Source organism: Macrobrachium nipponense, chromosome 27 (assembly GCF_015104395.2).
Source record: "Macrobrachium nipponense isolate FS-2020 chromosome 27, ASM1510439v2, whole genome shotgun sequence".
Lineage (NCBI taxonomy): Eukaryota > Metazoa > Arthropoda > Malacostraca > Decapoda > Palaemonidae > Macrobrachium > Macrobrachium nipponense.
The window spans coordinates 39,708,839-39,728,838 of record NC_087216.1 but is presented as its reverse complement, the minus strand read 5'-3'; the positions used below and the strand labels follow the sequence as shown (position 1 = coordinate 39,728,838).

Here is a 20,000-nt window from a genome sequence, read left to right as displayed (position 1 = left end):
AAAAGGAAAAAAAAGTTTCTTAAAGAATTGTCACTTGTGCGCCTCTGTTGTGGCCTTCAGCCAGCACGAAACCTTTCTCGTAATATCGGACCGAAGGTGCCATTGACGTAGAAATGAATAAGAGGCCTTGTGTGAATGAGAATGAAAATTATGCAAATTTTTTCATCAATATAGTATTATGGGGCAATTCTTATTCATTATTCAGTAGTAGTAGTAGTAGTTATAATAATAATAACAATAGTATATAAGCGACGGCAATTCTAACAGCAACGGCTGGGATTTCATCAGATAGATATTCTTCATTAGCTGTCGCGGCAGCGATATTGAAATCAATACAGTAGAATGACAACAAAAATCAAATTCATTTATGTAAGTTAAAACTTAATCTAGTAATGAAAACTTTATGATTTTATACTTCATTTATGAATTAGGACTAAAAACCACACCAACAAAGAATATCCTCTACGAACTTTGAGTCTAGAAAAATATAAATGAAAGTATTTGAGCTTTTGGCGCCAGTACGGCTACCATTTATTCATTTTGAGAGAGAGATGGGGGAGCTACTGATTATACGTAGCAATTGAAGTAAGAGCGTATGTTTGTACTGATATACCAAGATCCATGCACACTATCTGTATACATAAATACGCATATTCAAATATTATATATAATATATATATATATATATATATATATATATATATATATATATATATATATATATATATATAATGGATCTGGGTATATGCATACATGCACGCAAAATCCATACGTATTCAGTTATCTTGATGAATGTGTGCAGTAAGTTCGTAAGGGATCAATTCCACAGCGGTGGATTTAGAAAATCTTGTTTTATTACCTTATGAAATCATATAACCCAATAATTCATTCTATATCTACTAATTGGCATAGCATGGAAAATGGCTCAGGGCGATGAGACTTAACATAAAAATATTCATTTTATTTCTTCAAATGAAAAATGTTTCCAGGAGAACAACATTATTTTAGCTGCAGAACACTCTAAACGTATGGCATTATCACAGTAGGACCTTTTTAATGTAATTTACTTCAATATATGATTATAATAAAATGAAGGTGCCTCGTCAGAGCTTTGTGGCTGGAGTGTGGGACCGACGCTGCAAGATGGCAGAGAGAGGGAGGAGTCCCGGAAAGATCTTGTCAGATGGCGCTGCGCTTTTGCAAGATGCAGCGACCCTTCCCAGACAGCGCTAGACAATTTACTTGCAAATTTCATATCACTAAACCAAACGTTCCCACTCCAATTTCATTCTCTTCGTCTTTTTTTATTCGAATCAAATTTTCCATCTGTCAAGATCTTTTATGCACACCAAGGCCTCGTGGTCAAATTGAAACTCGAGGTGCGATGGAAGATATCAGCACATATTATCTAGTTAGACTACAACTCAGATCTAGATGCTTTTTGGTATCCGGTCTTTAGTGATATTCACACATTTCAGTCGCTATCACACAATCAGATCTTTCAGTTCTCTGTTTGGGTCAAAATGACCATTTACAAGCATTTATAATTTTGTCATAAAATGAATCTTACATACAAGTACGTATGTATATATATATATATATATATATATATATATATATATATATATATATATTATAGATGGTTTTTAATATCATAATTAAATCGCACCTCAGGTTTCAATCATTTTAGATCATCATCGCATATGACATCAAATAAAGTCAGCTGGAACAAAGAATTCGAATAAAATCATACTGAAACTCTAAGCGAGAACGTCCGTTTAGATATAACTGAATTTTGTCTACATGAAAAAGAACTAAAACGGAACTTTTTTTTTTTTTGAAGGAAAGTAAATTTATTTCTTGACCTCAGACGCGATGTTTCTAAACCACACTGTTTTAAGTTATTTTCTTTTAATTATTTTTTTTCTGTCTTTAATCGAAAAAAGCTCTTCTTCGGCAATAGAGATAGCGCTTATCTGAGCTGTGAAAGGTCGTAATCAATAACGCTCATTTTGGAATCATTAACACTGAACAAAGATAGGCAAAAGGTGATCAAACGAAAAGACATATCGGAGGATTTTGTCGGCTGATTGGGTGACTGCTCGACTGCGAGAGAAAACGATACCATTTGAAATGCTGCTTACTAGGTATTCTAATCAAGAAAATAAACGTCATTAAGTTACAGTGGTTGAGAGAAGTCATTACCCTTGTGAAATAAGTCTTTAGATTCATTACAGAAAACAAAACAGCCACACGACTCAGTCATTATTCAGATAAGCGAAATCTCAACACTTCAGTTACCAAAAAAAAAATAAAAAAAATTCTTCCTGCTCCTGCTCCTCCTCCTTCGTCTCCTGTTCCTGAACCTTTGAAAACTGAAATGAATGTATTTTTTATTACATTGCTAATTGCCTTTTGTTTCTCAGATGTCATGCGACTTACAACCTACCGAATGAATGAATGAATAGTACTGCTGGTTGGCTGACCCTGCAGATTCCCTACCGACGCGCAGAAAAAGGAAAGACATTCACACCGTATTTACAAGATTCGGGTGGTGGTGGGCGAGGTGATGAGGGAGTAGAGCCGCCCACGCCCACATCAGAGAGACGTGGTGGTGTGGTGGTAGAGAGGGGGCGGATAGTAGCCTCCGTGGTCGGTGGCCATGCCGTGGTGCGAGGGCGCTGCCGTGGACGCGGGCGGCAGCGGGCTCAAGTAACCTCCGTAGTCTTGTTTTCGGCGGCGATGATGGAGGTGATGCTGAAGGGGTGGGCAGGGGCCGGGTAGTTCTTCAGGTGGTCGTAGTCCTTGAGGTGGCCGCCGTAGTCCTTCAGGTACCCTCCGTAGTCCTTCAGGTGGCCGTTCGAGTAATCCTTGAGGTACGCTGAAGCTGTGTAGTCCTTCAGGAGGGACGGATGGAGGGGCGGCGCTGCGTGCAGATCGTGGGCGGTGGGTGTACCTAAATGGGCGGCCTGGTGGTGCTGCTGTTCCTGCGTCGCCTGCTGTTGCTGTTGCTGCTGCTGTTGCTGTTCGGCGCTGTATTTGTCTGCAACGCTAACCGTGGGTGGTGGCGGCATCTGATATCCGGATTCGGGAGGTTCCAGCTTCGTGGCAGCTTCTAGGAGTTGGGTCATGCCCGAAACGGGGTCGCTGGGAGGTTGCTGACCCTGCTGCTGCTGCCCTGCCGGATTCACGGGGTGCCCCGTGTGATGACTATTATGGCCCACGTGGGCTGGATGCCCGGGGGAAGCCAGCGACGAAGTGTCAACCTTGGTATCGCCCTCATCGTTGCTCTCTTGTTTCGTAGCTAAGACTGGACTCTGGTGCTGCCCCGAGGATGGGGTTTTGGTCGTCCTGACCGACTCCTTCTTCTCACACTTGAATCGCTTCTGCCGACGCAGGTAGCAGCCGTTCTCGAACATGTTGCCCGAGTCTGGGTGGAGGGACCAGAATGAGCCCTTGCCTGGCTTGTCCGGGGTGCGAGGGATTTTGACGAAGCAGTCGTTGAAGGACAAGGAGTGGCGTATGGAGTTCTGCCAGCGCTGCTGGTTCTGGCGGTAGTAGGGGAAGAGGTCCATGATGAACTGGTAGATCTCCGACAAGGTCACCATTTTGTTGGGGGCGTTTTGGATGGACATCGTGATGAGGGAGATGTACGAGTAGGGAGGCTTGGCGTGGGTGTAGGACCTTCTGTAGGTTTTGTCCTGCCGCGCCCTTTGGAGCGCCGAGGACACTGGACTGTCTGGCTCCTGCAGGTCGCGCCCGTAGGGCACCATCTGGTTCATACCGCCCATCCCACCCATGCCACTCATGCATCCACTCATGCCATTCATCTGCTGCATGGAGGTATTCATGGGAGGGAATGCCCCCATGCCCGTCATGCCAGGGCTCATGCACTGCCCACTCATGCCCATCGCACTGATGCCACTCATCGAAGAGGAAAAATCCATGTTGGGAGGCAGTCGCTGTTGGTATGTGTTCATGCCCATCATGCTGTTCATGGAGTTCATTCCGTAGGTCGTTTGGGACATGGGCGACACTGGGGGCGCCGAGGAACTCATGGGCGTCATGGTGTCACTGTATAACTTTTGGGACAACATGTTGACCCTTTTTAATTTCGGGGGATTTCACAAGGAGAGAGAGAGAGAGACACTGTCCACACTTCTATCACCGAACTTCCTCCCCCTGGACTTTCTTTCTCCGTCGCGATCGATCACACACCGGACATTGTTTCCGCTTTTGGGTTTGGCGGCGACTTCGTGCACCCAGCCACGAAGACTCACCAAAACTGCCCGAATTCTCTTTCGGCCAAGAAACGGCTCCGTATACAGAGAGAGGGATAGGGTCACGCCGGCCACACGCCAACTCAACAGGTCAAATAAGGTCGCGGGCGCTTTAGCTATCACACGCACACACACACAGTTCACGGGGCGAGAGTCTACGGCAAATTGAATGACCAAACACTTATCCTAATCATCTGTGTGCGTTCTTACTTTAACTTGGTTTTGTTTAAGTCTGTGATAGCAAAAGTACTTGTAGCACTCACACACAGTAATAAGCGAACGGTTGGCCCTAACCCTGTGTAAATACGGATGTTTGGGCAGAATAAAGACGCTCCTCCCCACCCACCGACTACACTGCCGGCTGATTGGTTTGAATCAGAAGCGGGGGGAGAGCCAGAGAGATCGGGCCCCGCCCACATGTTCGGTCACCCGGCAACGAGCGTTAAGGAGGCGGGGTTTTGGGCAAGCGCCGCCCCTCCACCAACTTATACGCCGGCAGTTGGGTTTCGTTTCACATCGGCGCAAGAGACCGAAATGCAATGAGCAGCGGGGCTGCCGCTGGAGTGGTGGTGGAGGTGGCGTGGTGGCTGTTGTCGGACTCGGTCTCGGCAGGCGCCCGATCGGGCCGTCGTTGCTCCCAGCATCGCCAATTCCGTTCTGGCGATTCTCTCTCCGTAGCCGTCAAGTCGCGTTTAGCAATTCTGCGCAGAGACATTTTCTACATAACTTAGTTTTTCAAGTCTTCCTCGATACACACGGGTTGGCGGCCCATTTTTCCACGCCTACTGCCTACCTATGCGCCCCGATCTGTTTTCATTTCCCCTTCGCTGTTATGATTCGCCCCCACTGGTTTTTACCCGCTTTTTGAGTTTATTGCGAATTCAGAAAACGACTTTGGAAAAATCTAACCGGATACTCAATACTACTGACTCACTCTAAATAATGGTCGCCTTTTCATCTCGAAGACCTGATTTATTTTCTTCTGTTTGGGTATGCAGTCACTCGGGTCCATAAGCGGTGGCCACTGATGCCACATCCTATGCGGGAATGACGAACCCAAAATCTAAACATCATTGGAACATAGACATATTTGCCATCAGATTCCATCGTGTCAGTCCTGAATGTGAACAATCGTTGCTTCTTTTGAGATTCAGTTTTTCCGCTCTCGCTACTTTCGAACACTCGGCTCTTCCAACTTGACAAAGCTTCGAAGCAAATTCAATCTGCATTGTGGACTTGGCCGAAAAATATTGGCTCCACGGACATTTGCCGAATCACATGTTTCAATATGAAACACTGACATTGCCTATTTGAATTATGAACCGTACTCAAATTCTCACGCGAGTCTGCTATTTCCAACAGATAATATTCACCTCTTGATATCAGATTAAAACGTTGCTTCCGTGAATAGATATCAAAATTGAATTAAAAATGAAGAAAGAAAATGACTCGTTTGATTTTCGAGAATTGAAAAGAATTTCTTGATATGGTTAACGTTTGGTTTGTAACTTTGATTACTTGTCATTCTGTTGTTGTATCTGTTGTTGTTTTGTTGTTTTACTGTCTATTCTATGCTTCCGAAGGCCTCGCCAAACAATATGGAATTTAGGCAATTAGTTCTTCAACAGTTCCTTTGTGATCCTATTTAACCCACTCATGACGAACTTAGGTTGCAAATATACACTCATACTCACACACGCATACTTATACATACATACACACACACACACACACACACACACATATATATATATATATATATAATATAATATATATATATATATATATATATATGTATATATATATATATATATATATATATATATATATATATATATATATATATATATATATAATATAAAACATCTGTGTGTGTGTGTGAATTTGTTTACATACTCGCCTGACTTTTTAATTCACAAACATTAAACCACAAATAGTATTCAATATCGAATTCCCCACGCCTTTGGAATAACGGACACCCATGGGGAATTAGTAACTGATAAGTACATCTGCCCAGCCGGGATTCGTACCTGGGTCTTCGGTCCAGATGCTATGATAGCCAGTCAGTCGACTTGGACTATTCGGTTGATTCCGGCAGCGGCAAATGCACGTATCATCTATTTTGTCCACTAATTAGGATGCAATTTATTTACAAAGTTTGGTGATTTCGAAATGTTCGAAATTAAATTCTTTGTCATAAATATGTATGTATGATATATATATATATATATATATATATATATATATATATATATATATATATATATATATATATATATGTACACACACACACGAACGAACACATAGGTATAGATATATACACACACACACACACACATATATATATATATATATATATATATATATATATATATATATATATATATATATAAGTAAGTAGTAATCGACCGACGGATGCACAAACATCTGATAGATTCACAGCCTTTTTTTAAGACGATCGAATTGTTATAATGCCGTTATTCTCAGTTTCCCTCACAATTAACTAACTAATAATAAGCAGCTTAATGTTGTCGTTCAAACCATCTCACGAATGACCATTGGATCTCAAACCTCCCTGTCAAGATGAGTAGTGAGGTCTCTGAGAAGTCAGCCTGAATGAGGATGTCCTGAAGCTGACTGGAGACTCGGGGTGAACTGAAAGAGGCGGATTATTGTACTTTGTTGGTTATTGATTCATCTATGAAGTTGAGGCAGAGAAGCCCAACACTAGGACACTTACGGCTGTCCAGCGTTTAAGACAACGAAATAAGTGAAGAAGTTTCTTTGGCAAAAACGAGTTTTCTGTACAGCGTATAATCAAGGCTACCGAAAATGCATCTATATTGCGATGGTCTCGGTACAATGCTGTATGAGCCGAGCCCCGTGAAACTTCAACCACGGCCCGGTGGTGGCCTGTCCTATAGGTCGCCAGACGTATCATTATGACTAAATTTAACCTTAAATCAAATAAAAACTACCGATGCTAGAGGGTTGCGATTTGGTATGTTTCATGATTGGCGGGTGGATGATCAACATACCAATTGGCAGCCCTCTGGCTTCAGTGGTATTTAAGATCTGAGGAAAGACAAAAAAAGAGCGGACGGACAGACAAAGCCATCTCAATACATTTCTTTCACAGAAAACTAAGAAAAGAATTGGAATGGCTGGATATCAAGACCAAGGGATCTAGAGATGAATTGAGACAACGTCAAAGGATCCAAAGGTGCAAATGGAAGAAACCCCCACAGGGACACTACGAAGTAATAGTTAGAGATGTTGGATAGCAAGACTAAAGGAGAGAAGCTTGAATGGAGGCAAAATAATTGAGTGGAAAGTGGATCCCCCTGCTATAGTCGAAGGAACGCTGCAAACAGCCATTAGTAGTGCCTACAGTGCACGACGTGAGGGGCACAGATGGCGCTACTTCCCTACGGGGATGTTGGTTACTGACATGCTCATTAGTTGTGAGGCACGTGTTGTCAGGTGCAGTTGAGTAAGGTGCCCGGTCGTTGTGAGATGTTGGTTAGTTATAAAATACAATTTAATGACATGATCCATGTTGTCAGAGGCAATTTTGTCATTTGCTGAGTAGCTGCAAGACGCTACTTAATTGCAACCAACCTGTGGTAGGGGTGTAAGAATACTACCATCATAAGTCCTGCGTGTCGTAAAAGGCGACTAAAAGGACAGCTGCTGCTTTGCAGTCTTACTTTTTTAGTAAAAGGCAAGGCCCACCGCCAATAACTGTGGAAACTGCTGCCTTGTAGGTGGACTTTTTAGTCAGAGGCGAGACCCACCGCCAATAACTGTGGTTGATGACAGCAAGGGGATCCAGTCACAAAAACCCCTTTGCCAAATAATAAACCACGCCTGATGTTGTAAGGAAAGGCGCATCAGGCAACCGACCCCTTAGTGTAGGGTTGACGGTGGGAAAGAAGAAATCTTAATTGTGAAATTCAAGTTTATAAGATGGTTAGTAAGAAGCCGGTTTACTATAAGATGCTGGTTGAAAGCACTATCATGACTTTCTTTAAGCCGAAAAACATGAAGGAAGACACTGGTTAGTTGCTAGACAATGATTGGCTTCAGCATGAAAATAATTGAGATATTGTTTCATTGTATGATGGCAGTTGGGTTTTTATAAAAGCCCCGGCTAGTTTCAAAAGTAAGACACTTCCGGGATCCCATATGTCAATTAGCTTTAAAATACAAGCAAGCTGTTCTGAGTAATTCTTAGAAGCTCATTGTAAGATGCAGATTAGTTGCAGATTGTTGGTGGCAAACTGCTTGTTATTTATAAAATCCTGATGAATTATGCATATGAGCTGTTCAGATGCAGGCAAGGTGGATTTTAGTTTCAAGATGTTGGTCAGGTTGCAAGAGGCACGCTGATGAAAATGTACAGGATATATATAGAATAGCAGCACAATATAAGGTAACTGTAGCTTGCAAGGTACTAATAAAGCAAGGTCACCTATTACACGTAGAATAATTATAGAAGTAGACTAGCAGTCAGGTAAGAATTAATCGTAAGATGCAGATTGGTTGTTGGAAACAGGTAAGTTGCAAGTTGCCGGTCCGTCTTATGAAGTATTTCAACATTAATTTACATATTATAGTATGCTGTAAGACGAAGGTTAATCTTTAAAAGCCGGTCATCTGTAATATTTAAATTGATTAAATAATATTCAATAACTATATGACACACATGTAACACGTGCTCTGGGTGTCCGAAACAGTTTGGTTGTAAGATGTAGACTGAATGACTTACAAGTCAATGATCAGATGAAGATTAGCTAGACTAAGAGATATAGGCCCATCTATGCTCATTTTTAGTTCTCTGTAAAAGAAGACTACTGTGATGACTTTGTCTATCAGTCCGCCCTTTTTCTGTCCGTCCTTAGATCTTAGAAACTACTGAGGCTAGAGGGCTGCAGATTGACATGTTGATCATCCACCCTCCAATCATCAAACATACCAAATTGCAGCCCTCTAGCCTTAGTAGATTTTATTTTATCAGAGGTTAAAGTTAACCATAATCTTGCGCCTGGCAACTATATAGGACAGGCCACCATCGGGCTATGGTTCTCGTTTCATGGTCTGCTGGTCATGCAGCATTATACCGAGACTACCGAAAGATCGATCTATTTTCGGTGGCCTTGATTATACGTTGTACAGAAAACTCCATTGCGCCGAAGACACTTCGGCGCATTTGTTACTTGTCTCTTTTTCTTTGCAATGACAGATATGGGCAAGATGCAGAATGACGAAGGGATGCCAGTTAGTTTTCACACAAAAGTTCGTGATAACATGAAAATGAAATGCCACCGTCGAAAGAAGTCCACAGGCGCTCATTCGTTCGATGTTGACTTCTGCAGGCTTCTGTTGTTATCAGATTAAACTTGCCTTGTGCCAGCACGGGCTCTTGCTCGAAGAAGCAACTCTTAGAAGAACTGGTCTTTGTCTCTTGACCGGAAAACTGTTACTCTCCTGTAGTTGTAAATTGAAATACGACCACCTTCACGTTTCACCTGTGTTATTTATTACTAGGTGATAAAAAGTCTCAGTATAAAAAGGGATATCATATATATTATATATATATATATATATATATATATATATATATATATATAACCTTTGTTATTTATTACTAAAAAGTGTCCGTATAAAAAGGGATATCATATATATATATATATATATATATATATATATATATATATATATATATATATATATATATATATATATATATATAAAGTTCAATGGGACCTTCATTACATGGGCAAAACTATGTCCTCATCTGTTGTCTGTTTGAATATGCCTTTCCCTAAGTATGGACATAACACTATCTTATCTTAGGACTAGCAAGAATATGCCTTTATCATTAGACTTGACGTCGAAAAGGAGCTAAATGTGCAGCGCTTAGGAAGAGGAAAGGCTACAGAAAACCGAAAAAGTGAAGCAGCAACAACAGGATATACTTAAGTATGGGGAAATTAAGTGATAACAGTTTGCTAATAAACACCCCAAGCTTTGTTAACTACTTTGAGGAAGTGAATGTATTACTTTCATCCGTATCTATTCATTGACTCTTATTATTTTTTTTCCAAGTTTTCTTTTCTGTTCCGAGCTCGTGCTTATCAACTGTGGAAAACAAGCTTTCAGTTGAGAACAACTCGATGGCATGAAATTGACCCTGACTGAAACATGTCTGAATATTCTCAAAGTGGTCGAGATGTTTTGCTTTAGTCAGAACACGACAAGTTATAAGAAACATACCAAAAATAAATGACCTTATAAAGACTTATATTCTCATTGAAAAATGCATGTCAAGATCGAACTTCCCGGCAAAAAACGAATATCGTCAATATCTCATAAATGATTTCCAAGCTAATTATGATGATGATGAGTTCAAACTTGAAAATCAGGCCACAGCTGATGCCAGACGCGATTCAGTTCAGTAGAGCGCGCGAGAGAGCTTACACTCAAGAAGCTCAAGTCACAGCGAGAGCCACCGGACGACATGAAGAAAAAAAAAAAGACAATAACTCGAATTTTCATCGCAAATCAGGCATCTAGATTTCTTTCATGCTACCCTGGTATACGAGAGCCCCTGGTCAAAGGTATGTAGAAAAAAAATTAATTAAAACGTTTTGAGTAATGTGTTTCCTCTTATTATGTGCAGTCTTTTTCCGAATAGCTTGTTTAATAAGATAGGGAGGCTTCCTTGATGAGACTGCAATGCACGTCTAAACAACAACAACAATAAATATTATATATATTATTATTATTATTATTATTATTATTATTATTATTATTATTATTATTATTATTATTATTATTATTGCAGAAAAATGCGAGACTCGTACGGAAAAATTTGGGGAAATCATACAGGGTTAGAATATACTACCGTGAATCTCACCTTGTGAGAGTTCCATCGACAGCTTAATTTGGACTCTAGACCTAAACACACTAGCAGGAGTTTAAACGGATATGCAGGTTTAACCTGGGGTTTAACAACCATAAAGACCCAAAACTACTCTTTCTACACCTACAGTTTCTACTTCATTGTTCATATTACCTTTCCAGCGGGCAAGAAATCATTCGGTTCCGTTTACAAATGTCTATACTGCTGCTAGAATACGCAACGTCACTCTCTATACCTCGAGAGCCCTTGGGCAGGGGAAAGGGTTGGTTGGGGGAGGGGGGGTGGGTGGGTTTGCGTTGTTTCTTACCCAGCTCAAGAGCTGGGTCTGGGTTCGGTATGCCAACTTCTCTTAGACCTATCATCATATTGGCCACCTTTTCTATCCGCCTCAGTGGGGATGGGTTTTTGGCCCGGACATACCCTGAATAAGAATGAGTTTATGTGGGCGAAATCCGTTGAAAAGAAGAGAATCCTTAAGCGTTCTCGTATTGTTCAGATGTTCTCATACATCGACGCGCTCTTACATGGTAGTTTTACGGAACCTTTTTTTTTTTTTACGTATGGCCATTTCCATTCATAAAAGTAGAATCACTTTCAAAGATTTATTTGATGGTTTTGTTATGTCTTTTGAATTATACGAGTAGTATGGTAGTCTATTTTACTGAATTTTTTTTTTCAGAGTTATGCTGGCCTACTCTTTTCAAGGACAAATTCAAAAACAATGGTCTAAATAGTTGCAATGACCAGATGCATTATTCGTTAGAAGCTCATTATATCCTACTTGCGTTGTAATCTGTTTATACTTTTTTTAAATTTTCTACTGAAGATTTTATTCAGCAATGTCCCAAACAAAGATATTGTCCAGATCTTCATAAGTAGTATCGGATAAGATCATCTGAGACTGACCACAGCTCCTGGTGGGAGTTGGCAAAGTAAGAAAGCAAATAAAAGAATTTAAGAGAGCAATTTGTGCGACGGATGCAGGTACTGACTATGAGGAACAAATTGCCCTCCAGTAACCAAAACATTTCGTATAAAGGAACGGGGGCTGGGGTGGGGGGAGAATGCCCTCATAACGGAGGCCGTGTATCGAGTTTAGAGAGCAGAAGACACTTCACGGATTGCACGAGTGACGTTATGGACTGACAACGTGCCAATAAATCTTTAAATGAGATTCTCCAAAAACCTCTTGAATTGTAGAAATCCCCAGAGGAAGTCAAAAAGTCATAATCAAATCAGGAAGAATATTTTGGTTGTAGGAGAATAAAGAATAATAATCATTCTGTAGGCCTTCCAAGAGAAAGTACACAGTTCTTGTATGTACTTGGTTCTCAGTCATCGCAGCGAAAATGGAGGTGTATTCCAAAAAAGATTTTCAGTACAACAATGCTGCAGGAAACTCTCTGCAACGGCTCATGAAACTCTCAGCTACGGCCACCAAAGCTTTCATCGACGGACCGGTGGTGGCCTGTTGTTGGCATCTATAGCGGTGTCAGATGCATGATTATGGCTGATTTTAGCATTAAATAAATACAAAAACTAGTGGGTCTAGAGGGCTGCAATTTGATGTTTGATGATTTGAGGGTGGATGATCGACATACTAATTTGCAGTCTCTGGTCTCAGTAGTTCTGAAGATATGAGAGCGCACAGACAAATAGCCATCTCAATAGTTTTCTTTTCCAGAAAACTAAAAAGTCAGTCATCAGTTTCCTTACGGTTTCATACTATCTTCAGCATTACAAAATAGTGTCTTCAGATATCATTCTACGTGTTACGACAATCGTCAAGCATTCGCTCTAAAGACGACGTTTAACGAAAACAGGAGACACAATTTCACTTTTGGCTGAACACAGAGATCTGTCCCCACCATATCTAGAGTGAAAGCGTAGAATCAACTGCCACAGGAATTAGACCAAATCAATCTTTTTACTCATCGTCATAGTAAGCTAATTCTTGTATAGACATCGTCATTGTTAGTTAATTCATTACATAGATATCGTCATTGTTAGATAATTCATTACATAGATATCGTCATTGTTAGCTAATTCATTACATAGATATCGTCATTGTTAGCTAATTCATTACATAAATGTAGTCATTCTTAGCCAATTCATTATATAGATATCGTCATTGTTAGCTAATTCATTACATATATATCGTCATTGTTAGCTAAATATTACATAAATGTCGTCATTGTTATCTAATTCATTACATAGATATCGTCATTATTAACTAAATATTACATAAATGTCGTCATTGTTGGCTAATTCATTACATAAATGTCGTCATTGTTAGCTAATTCATTACATAGATAACGTCATTGTTAGCTAAATATTTACATAAATTTCGTCATTGTTGGCTAATTCATTACATAAATGTCGTCATTGTTAGGCTAATTCATTACATAGATTAAAATCGTCTTGTTAGCTAAATATTACATAGTGTTCGTTCATTGTTACTAATTCATTACATAGATAATCGTCATTGTTAGCTAAATATTACATTAAATGTCCGTCAGTGTGTTAGTCGGTAATTCATTACATAATGTCGTCCAAATTGTTTAGCTAGATATTAACATAAATGTCGGTCTTGTTAGGTCTAAATTTCCATTACATAAATGTCGTCATTGTTAGCTAAATTCATTTACATAGATATCGTCCATTGTTTAGCTAAATATTACATTAATGTCGGTCATTGTTAACTAATTCATTACTTAGATAAATCGTCCAATGTTAACTAAATATTACATTTAAATGTCGTCAGTGTTAGCTTAATTGATTGACATAGATAGCGTCATTGTTAGCTAAATATTACATAAAATTGTCAATTGTGGCGTTCAGTTGTTAGCTAATTCATTACATAAATGTCGTCATTGTTTAGCTAAATATTACATAAAATTCGTCGATAAGATAGCTAAGTTCATTACTAAATGTCGTCATGTTAGCTAATTTCATTCCATAAAGTCTTAGCGTCAAATGTTCGCTTAAATATTCATTACATAAATGTCGTCATTGTTAGCTAATTCATTACATAGATATCGTCAATGTTAACTAAATATTACATAAATGTCGTCAGTGTTAGCTAATTAATTACATAGATAGCGTCATTGTTAGCTAAATATTACATAAATGTCGTTATTGTTGGCTAATTCATTACATAAATGTCGTCATTGTTAGCTAATACCTTACATAGATATCGTCATTGTTAGCTAAATATTACATAAATGTCGTCATTGTTAGCTAATTCATTACATAGATATCGTCATTGTTAGCTAAATATTGCATAAATGTCGTCAGTGTTAGCTAATTCATTACATAAATGTCGTCATTGTTAGCTAAATATTACATAAATGTCGTCATTGTTAGCTAATTTATTACATAGATATCGTCATTGTTAGCTAATTCATTACATAGATATTGTCATTGTTAGTTAAATATTACATAAATGTCGTCATTGTTAGCTAATTCATTACATAGATATCATCATTGTTAACTAAATATTACATAAATGTCGTCAATGTTAGCTAATTCATTACATAAATGTCGTCATTGTTAGCTAAATATTACATAAATGTCGGCATTGTTAGCTAATTCATTACATAAATGTCGTCATTGTTAGCTTAATTCATTACATAGATATCGTCATTGTTAGCTAAATATTACATAAACGTCATCATTGTTAGCTAATTCATTATATAAATGTCGTCATTGTAAACTAAATATTACATAAATGTCGTCAGTGTTAGCTAATTCATTACATAGATATCGTCAATGTTAGCTAAATATTACATAAATGTCGTCATTGTTAGCTAATTCATTACATAAATGTCGTCATTGTTAGCTATTTCATTACATAGATATCGTCATTGTTAGCTAAATATTACATAAATGTCGTCATTGTTAGCTAATTCATTACATAGATATCGTCATTGTTAACTAAATATTACATAAATGTCGTCAGTGTTAGCTAATTCATTAAATAGATATTGTCATTGTTAGCTAAATATTACATAAATGTCGTCATTGTTAGCTAATTCATTACATAAATGTCGTCATTGTTAGCTAATTCATTACATAGATATCATCACTGTTAGCTAAATATTTCATAAATGTTGTCATTGTTAGCTGATTCATTACATAGATATCGTCATTGTTAACTAAATATCACATAAATGTCGTCAGTCTTAGCTAATTCATTACATAGATATCGTCATTGTTAGCTAAATATTACATAAATGTCGTCATTGTTAGCTAATTCATTACATAGATATTGTCATTGTTAGCTAAATATTACATAAATGTCGTCATTGTTAGCTAATTCATTACATAGATATCGTCATTGTTAGGTAAATATTTCATAAATGTCGTCAGTGTTAGCTAATTCATTACATAGATATTGTCATTGTTAGCTAAATTAATTAACCATATGATATCGTCTTGTTAGTTAAATATTTTCATAATGTCCGCATTGTTTATCTGATTCATTACAAGATAGCGTATTGTTAACTAAATATCACAAAAATGTCGTTCCGTTGTTAGCTTAATTCATTACAAATAGATATCGTCATTGTTATCTAAATATTACTAAATTGTCGTCCATTGTTAGCAATTCCTACATATATATCGCTCATTGTTAACCTAACTATTACATAAATGTCGCAGTGTTAGATAATTCCTTACATAGATATCGTCTTGTTAGCTAAATTATTACATAGAAATGTCGTCATTGTTAGCTAATTCATTACATAAATGTCGTCGATTTCTTAGCCAATTCATTGCATAGATTCGTCATTGTTTACCTAATTCATTACTAGATAGCGTCATTGTTAGCTAAAATATTACATAAATGTCGTCATTGTTCGCTAATTCATTACATAGATATTGTCATTGTTAGCTAAATATTACTTTAAATGTCGTCAAATTGTTAGCTTAATCATTACATAGTATCGTCCGTTGTTGGTAAAATAATTTTATTTCATAAGTCGCATTGTTAGCTAATTCTTACATTAGAAATATCGTCATGTGTATAACTATTTACATAAATGTCGTCAGTGTTAGATAATTCATTACATAGATATCGTCATTGTTAGCTAAATATTACATAAATGTCGTCATTGTTAGCTAATTCATTACATAAATGTCGTCATTCTTAGCCAATTCATTACATAGATATCGTCATTGTTAACTAATTCATTACATAGATATTCTGGTCTCTGCAGTAACCTCATATTTTCCAAGAAAGAGGAAAGACTTTAAGAGAAATCAAGAACATCATTAAACACCGCGATATTTTTCAATTCAATAAAAAAAAAAATGTTTTGCATATTATCAAAGTCTGAGCTCCTAAGGTACTTCCAAAAGTCACAGTCTTGGCCTCTGAAATTCTCCCAAAATACTACTTCTGTTTGACCACAGAAAGATCTCGCACAAGTGCATCGGAATGAAGGCTTCAGGGGTCCTAACAGTCGGCGACTCGTCTGTTGACGTAGAGAGCGAACGAGTGATTAGCGCTGCGTTTCTAAACGAATTTTCGAAATCGCTTCGATATCATTTAAAATGGAGATGGCCAGGCGCCCTGTTGCGCCTAATCCCTGGGCAATTTATAGTCAAACATTTGTTATCGTAAAAAAAAGACTAAGAGTAAATATTTTCATAATTGAATCGTTTTTTATGCAGCGAAGGACCTTTTAGAATGGATTAAGTGGATTTCTAGGCATTAATTACTTGTACGATTGTTTTAATCGCTGGTTAATCCACGCAAAAATCGGCTGTCGTACGTTTAGCGTACGGAGATTAATGACAGCAGCTTTGCCGATTAGTATTTTCATATATCTCATTTGTATCACACACACACACACACACACACACACACACATATATATATATATATATATATATATGTGTGTGTGTGTGTGTGTGTGTGTGTGTATACATATATATATACTACTGTAAAGCTTATACTGTAATTATCGTAAAAAGACTATATTTTTAATGCATAAGATGTAATCTATTATTAATATATAACTTTCTTTCTATGATGTATTTAGCATATATATATATATATAGTATGTGTGACAAGACGTTATAATGTGCAATGTAATGTATCAATTGTTATATATACATGTATTTTTACATATTTTTATATATATACCTAATTAAAAATATGATATATAATTATACGTGTGTGTGATTTATAATACATGTGACTGACGTGAAACATAATACTCACCAAGTGATATTTCGTTTGAAATCAGAGATGAAGATATTAAACATGATATTATACATTTGCAGGTGTGTTACAAACGCAGAGCGTCCAGGACAAAGTTCTCCTTGAAGAGAGAACATCAGTTTAAGAAGAAACAGATGAATCGGTATATCAATAGGTCTTGGTAAAGTTTCATCAATATAAGAAACGAAGCTGAAAACAGAAGTCAAATGAGATACTTTTGTAGTACTTATATCTGGATGAGATTGAGTTACTTTTATTATTATTATTATTAAAAAATCCTCATAGTAGCACGAGTCTTCAAATGGAGAAACAAATCCAAAGTTATGTATAGTACATAAATTTAAATCTAAAACTTTAGGGATCGCTTTCGGGAATCTGTTTAAGGATAGCTTTCGGGAATCTATTCGGTTCCCCTTGATAAGGGGAACCGAACAGATTCCCGAAAGCTATCCTTAAAGTTTTAGATTTTAATTTATGTACATTTACATAACTGTGGATTTGTTTCGCATTATTATTATTATTATTATTATTATTATTATTATTATTATTATTATTATTATTATTATTATTGGTTGCAGGTCCACAATAATATAGCTGGTTCATTATAAATATCAATAGCTTTCGAACCTCGTGCTAGGTAGTACATCCTCAGTCAAGTGGACATAGTGACTTTAAACATTACGATTTTAAGACAAGCTCTGTTTTTCCTCTGCCTGTTGCTGCCTCCTCTTCTGCTCTCCTCCCTCGGACAGGATACAACACAGAGGACCTGACGTCCAGCAACTTTACAGCCTCCCCACAAGGGGACTATTACCGTACAGCATCATCACAGCCCACAAGACGTTGCAGAAGAAGAGCAAACTGAAATGCAAACATTAACAACGGGATAACCTGGTTGGGCTGTTGAGCGCTTCCTTCATTTGCGTTTTTCGTTGTGGAAATTGTACTACCACCACTGGCACTTGTCCTGCTCAGAAGTTTACTTGACGAATTTTTAAAGTCTCGATGTTCACTTGACTGAGGATAATCGAAAGCTGTTTATAAAGAGCCATGAACTCTGACACAGCTATATTATTGTGGACCTGCAACAATTATCATCATTTTCGACACGGAAAACTGAGCCCATTATCATTATCATTATTATTATGATATCAATATCAAGATGTAGACAAACAAACCAGTCTGTGCTTTTCTAACATGATTTCAAGTGGAGAGAAATGAACACTGACGGTGAGTCAACAAAGGATAAACATCACCCTATAACAGAGTCCAAGGATATAATATGTGTATGCACAGGACCTCAATGTAGAAGGATCCAGGTTATTTTCATAGCGCAGTTCCAGTATTTCAAAATGCATAGGACTCCAGGTCGCGCCATATGAACTACACTTGGAAAGTGAGACGAGTAACGACCTCTGACTTGATAAACTATGCTGTATGCAGCGGCGTTTTCAAGGGCGGGTTGCTACCAGGTCACGTGTTTCCCCACCGCCGCCCCCGTGGATATGAATTATAAAACCATTAATGTTTATTTTTTTCAATAAATCATTAGTAGCAGCAAAATTTTGCTTAGTTAATGATAATTTCAACATCAACAGCTGTACAACAACAACTACTATTACTGTGTATATGTATGTGTGGTCATACATATTATATAAATATTGATGTATATATACCGTATGTGTAAATATATGTGTGTGTGCGTGTATGTATACACACACACACACACACACACATATATATATATATATATATATATATATACTATATATATATATATATATATATATATATATATATACATATGCATACATTATATATATATATATATATATATATATATATATATATATATATATATATATATATATATATGATCCTAAGAGCCCCATAATTAGATATTTCTAGATCCGCCACTGGCTGTGTGAAGCAAATCTTTCGTATGAAACTTTGGTTTAAATCTACAGGTGTCAAATTGTTATCCTTTTGTAGAATTCACAGAGGAAATTCTCAGATGTTCTTTCCCAGAAAAAAACATACAAAGTAAACAACTAATCAGTTGCAGTTTATGGAGTTGTTACATATTTACATCTCTCGTTCTGTAATTAATGTAACTATACATACTTATAGTGCTCTCCCAACGGTGCTACAAAATTTGGCTGTTTCTTTGAAGAAAAAATTGAAAGAATCTGTCAAAGTTTAGAAAAGGAGGTCCATTCTGATTTCCCAGTGATCATAATGAGTAATAAAAAAAACAGTAAGTTTGAAGAACTGAACATGAATGACTTCGAAAAACGATGGGAAAAGTAAAAGCATCTACTGTGTAAATGACCTGTTTCCCATAAGTGACTTATAGAGGCAAAAAAACTTTAATCAGTTGCGGCTATATTTTGATATTGTCCAAATGAGCTTAGCACAGGCATCTTTCCCTAACAGTGAAAAGCTCGCTTGTATAAAGCCGGCTTACAAAGGAAGGGGGATGAAGAAAATCTTAGTTTCTATAGGCCAATACCGAACCTATCGTACTTATCAAAACTATAGAAACGGTAGTTGAGGAACAAAC

At 37.5% G+C, this 20,000-nt stretch overlaps 1 protein-coding gene across 1 annotated transcript in view; it reads right to left on the bottom strand.

Annotated features, from left to right (window-relative positions):
* LOC135201039 (silk gland factor 1-like) overlaps positions 1–5,146 on the bottom strand; it is a 12,757-nt gene extending 7,611 nt beyond the window's left edge. The window contains 2 exon segments of the mRNA XM_064229887.1: positions 2,450–2,726; positions 2,729–5,146. Coding sequence (XP_064085957.1) covers positions 2,599–2,726; positions 2,729–4,097 — 1,497 coding nt within the window. The 5' untranslated portion in view covers positions 4,098–5,146 and the 3' untranslated portion in view covers positions 2,450–2,598.
* Between the last annotated feature and the right edge of the window lie 14,854 nt (positions 5,147–20,000).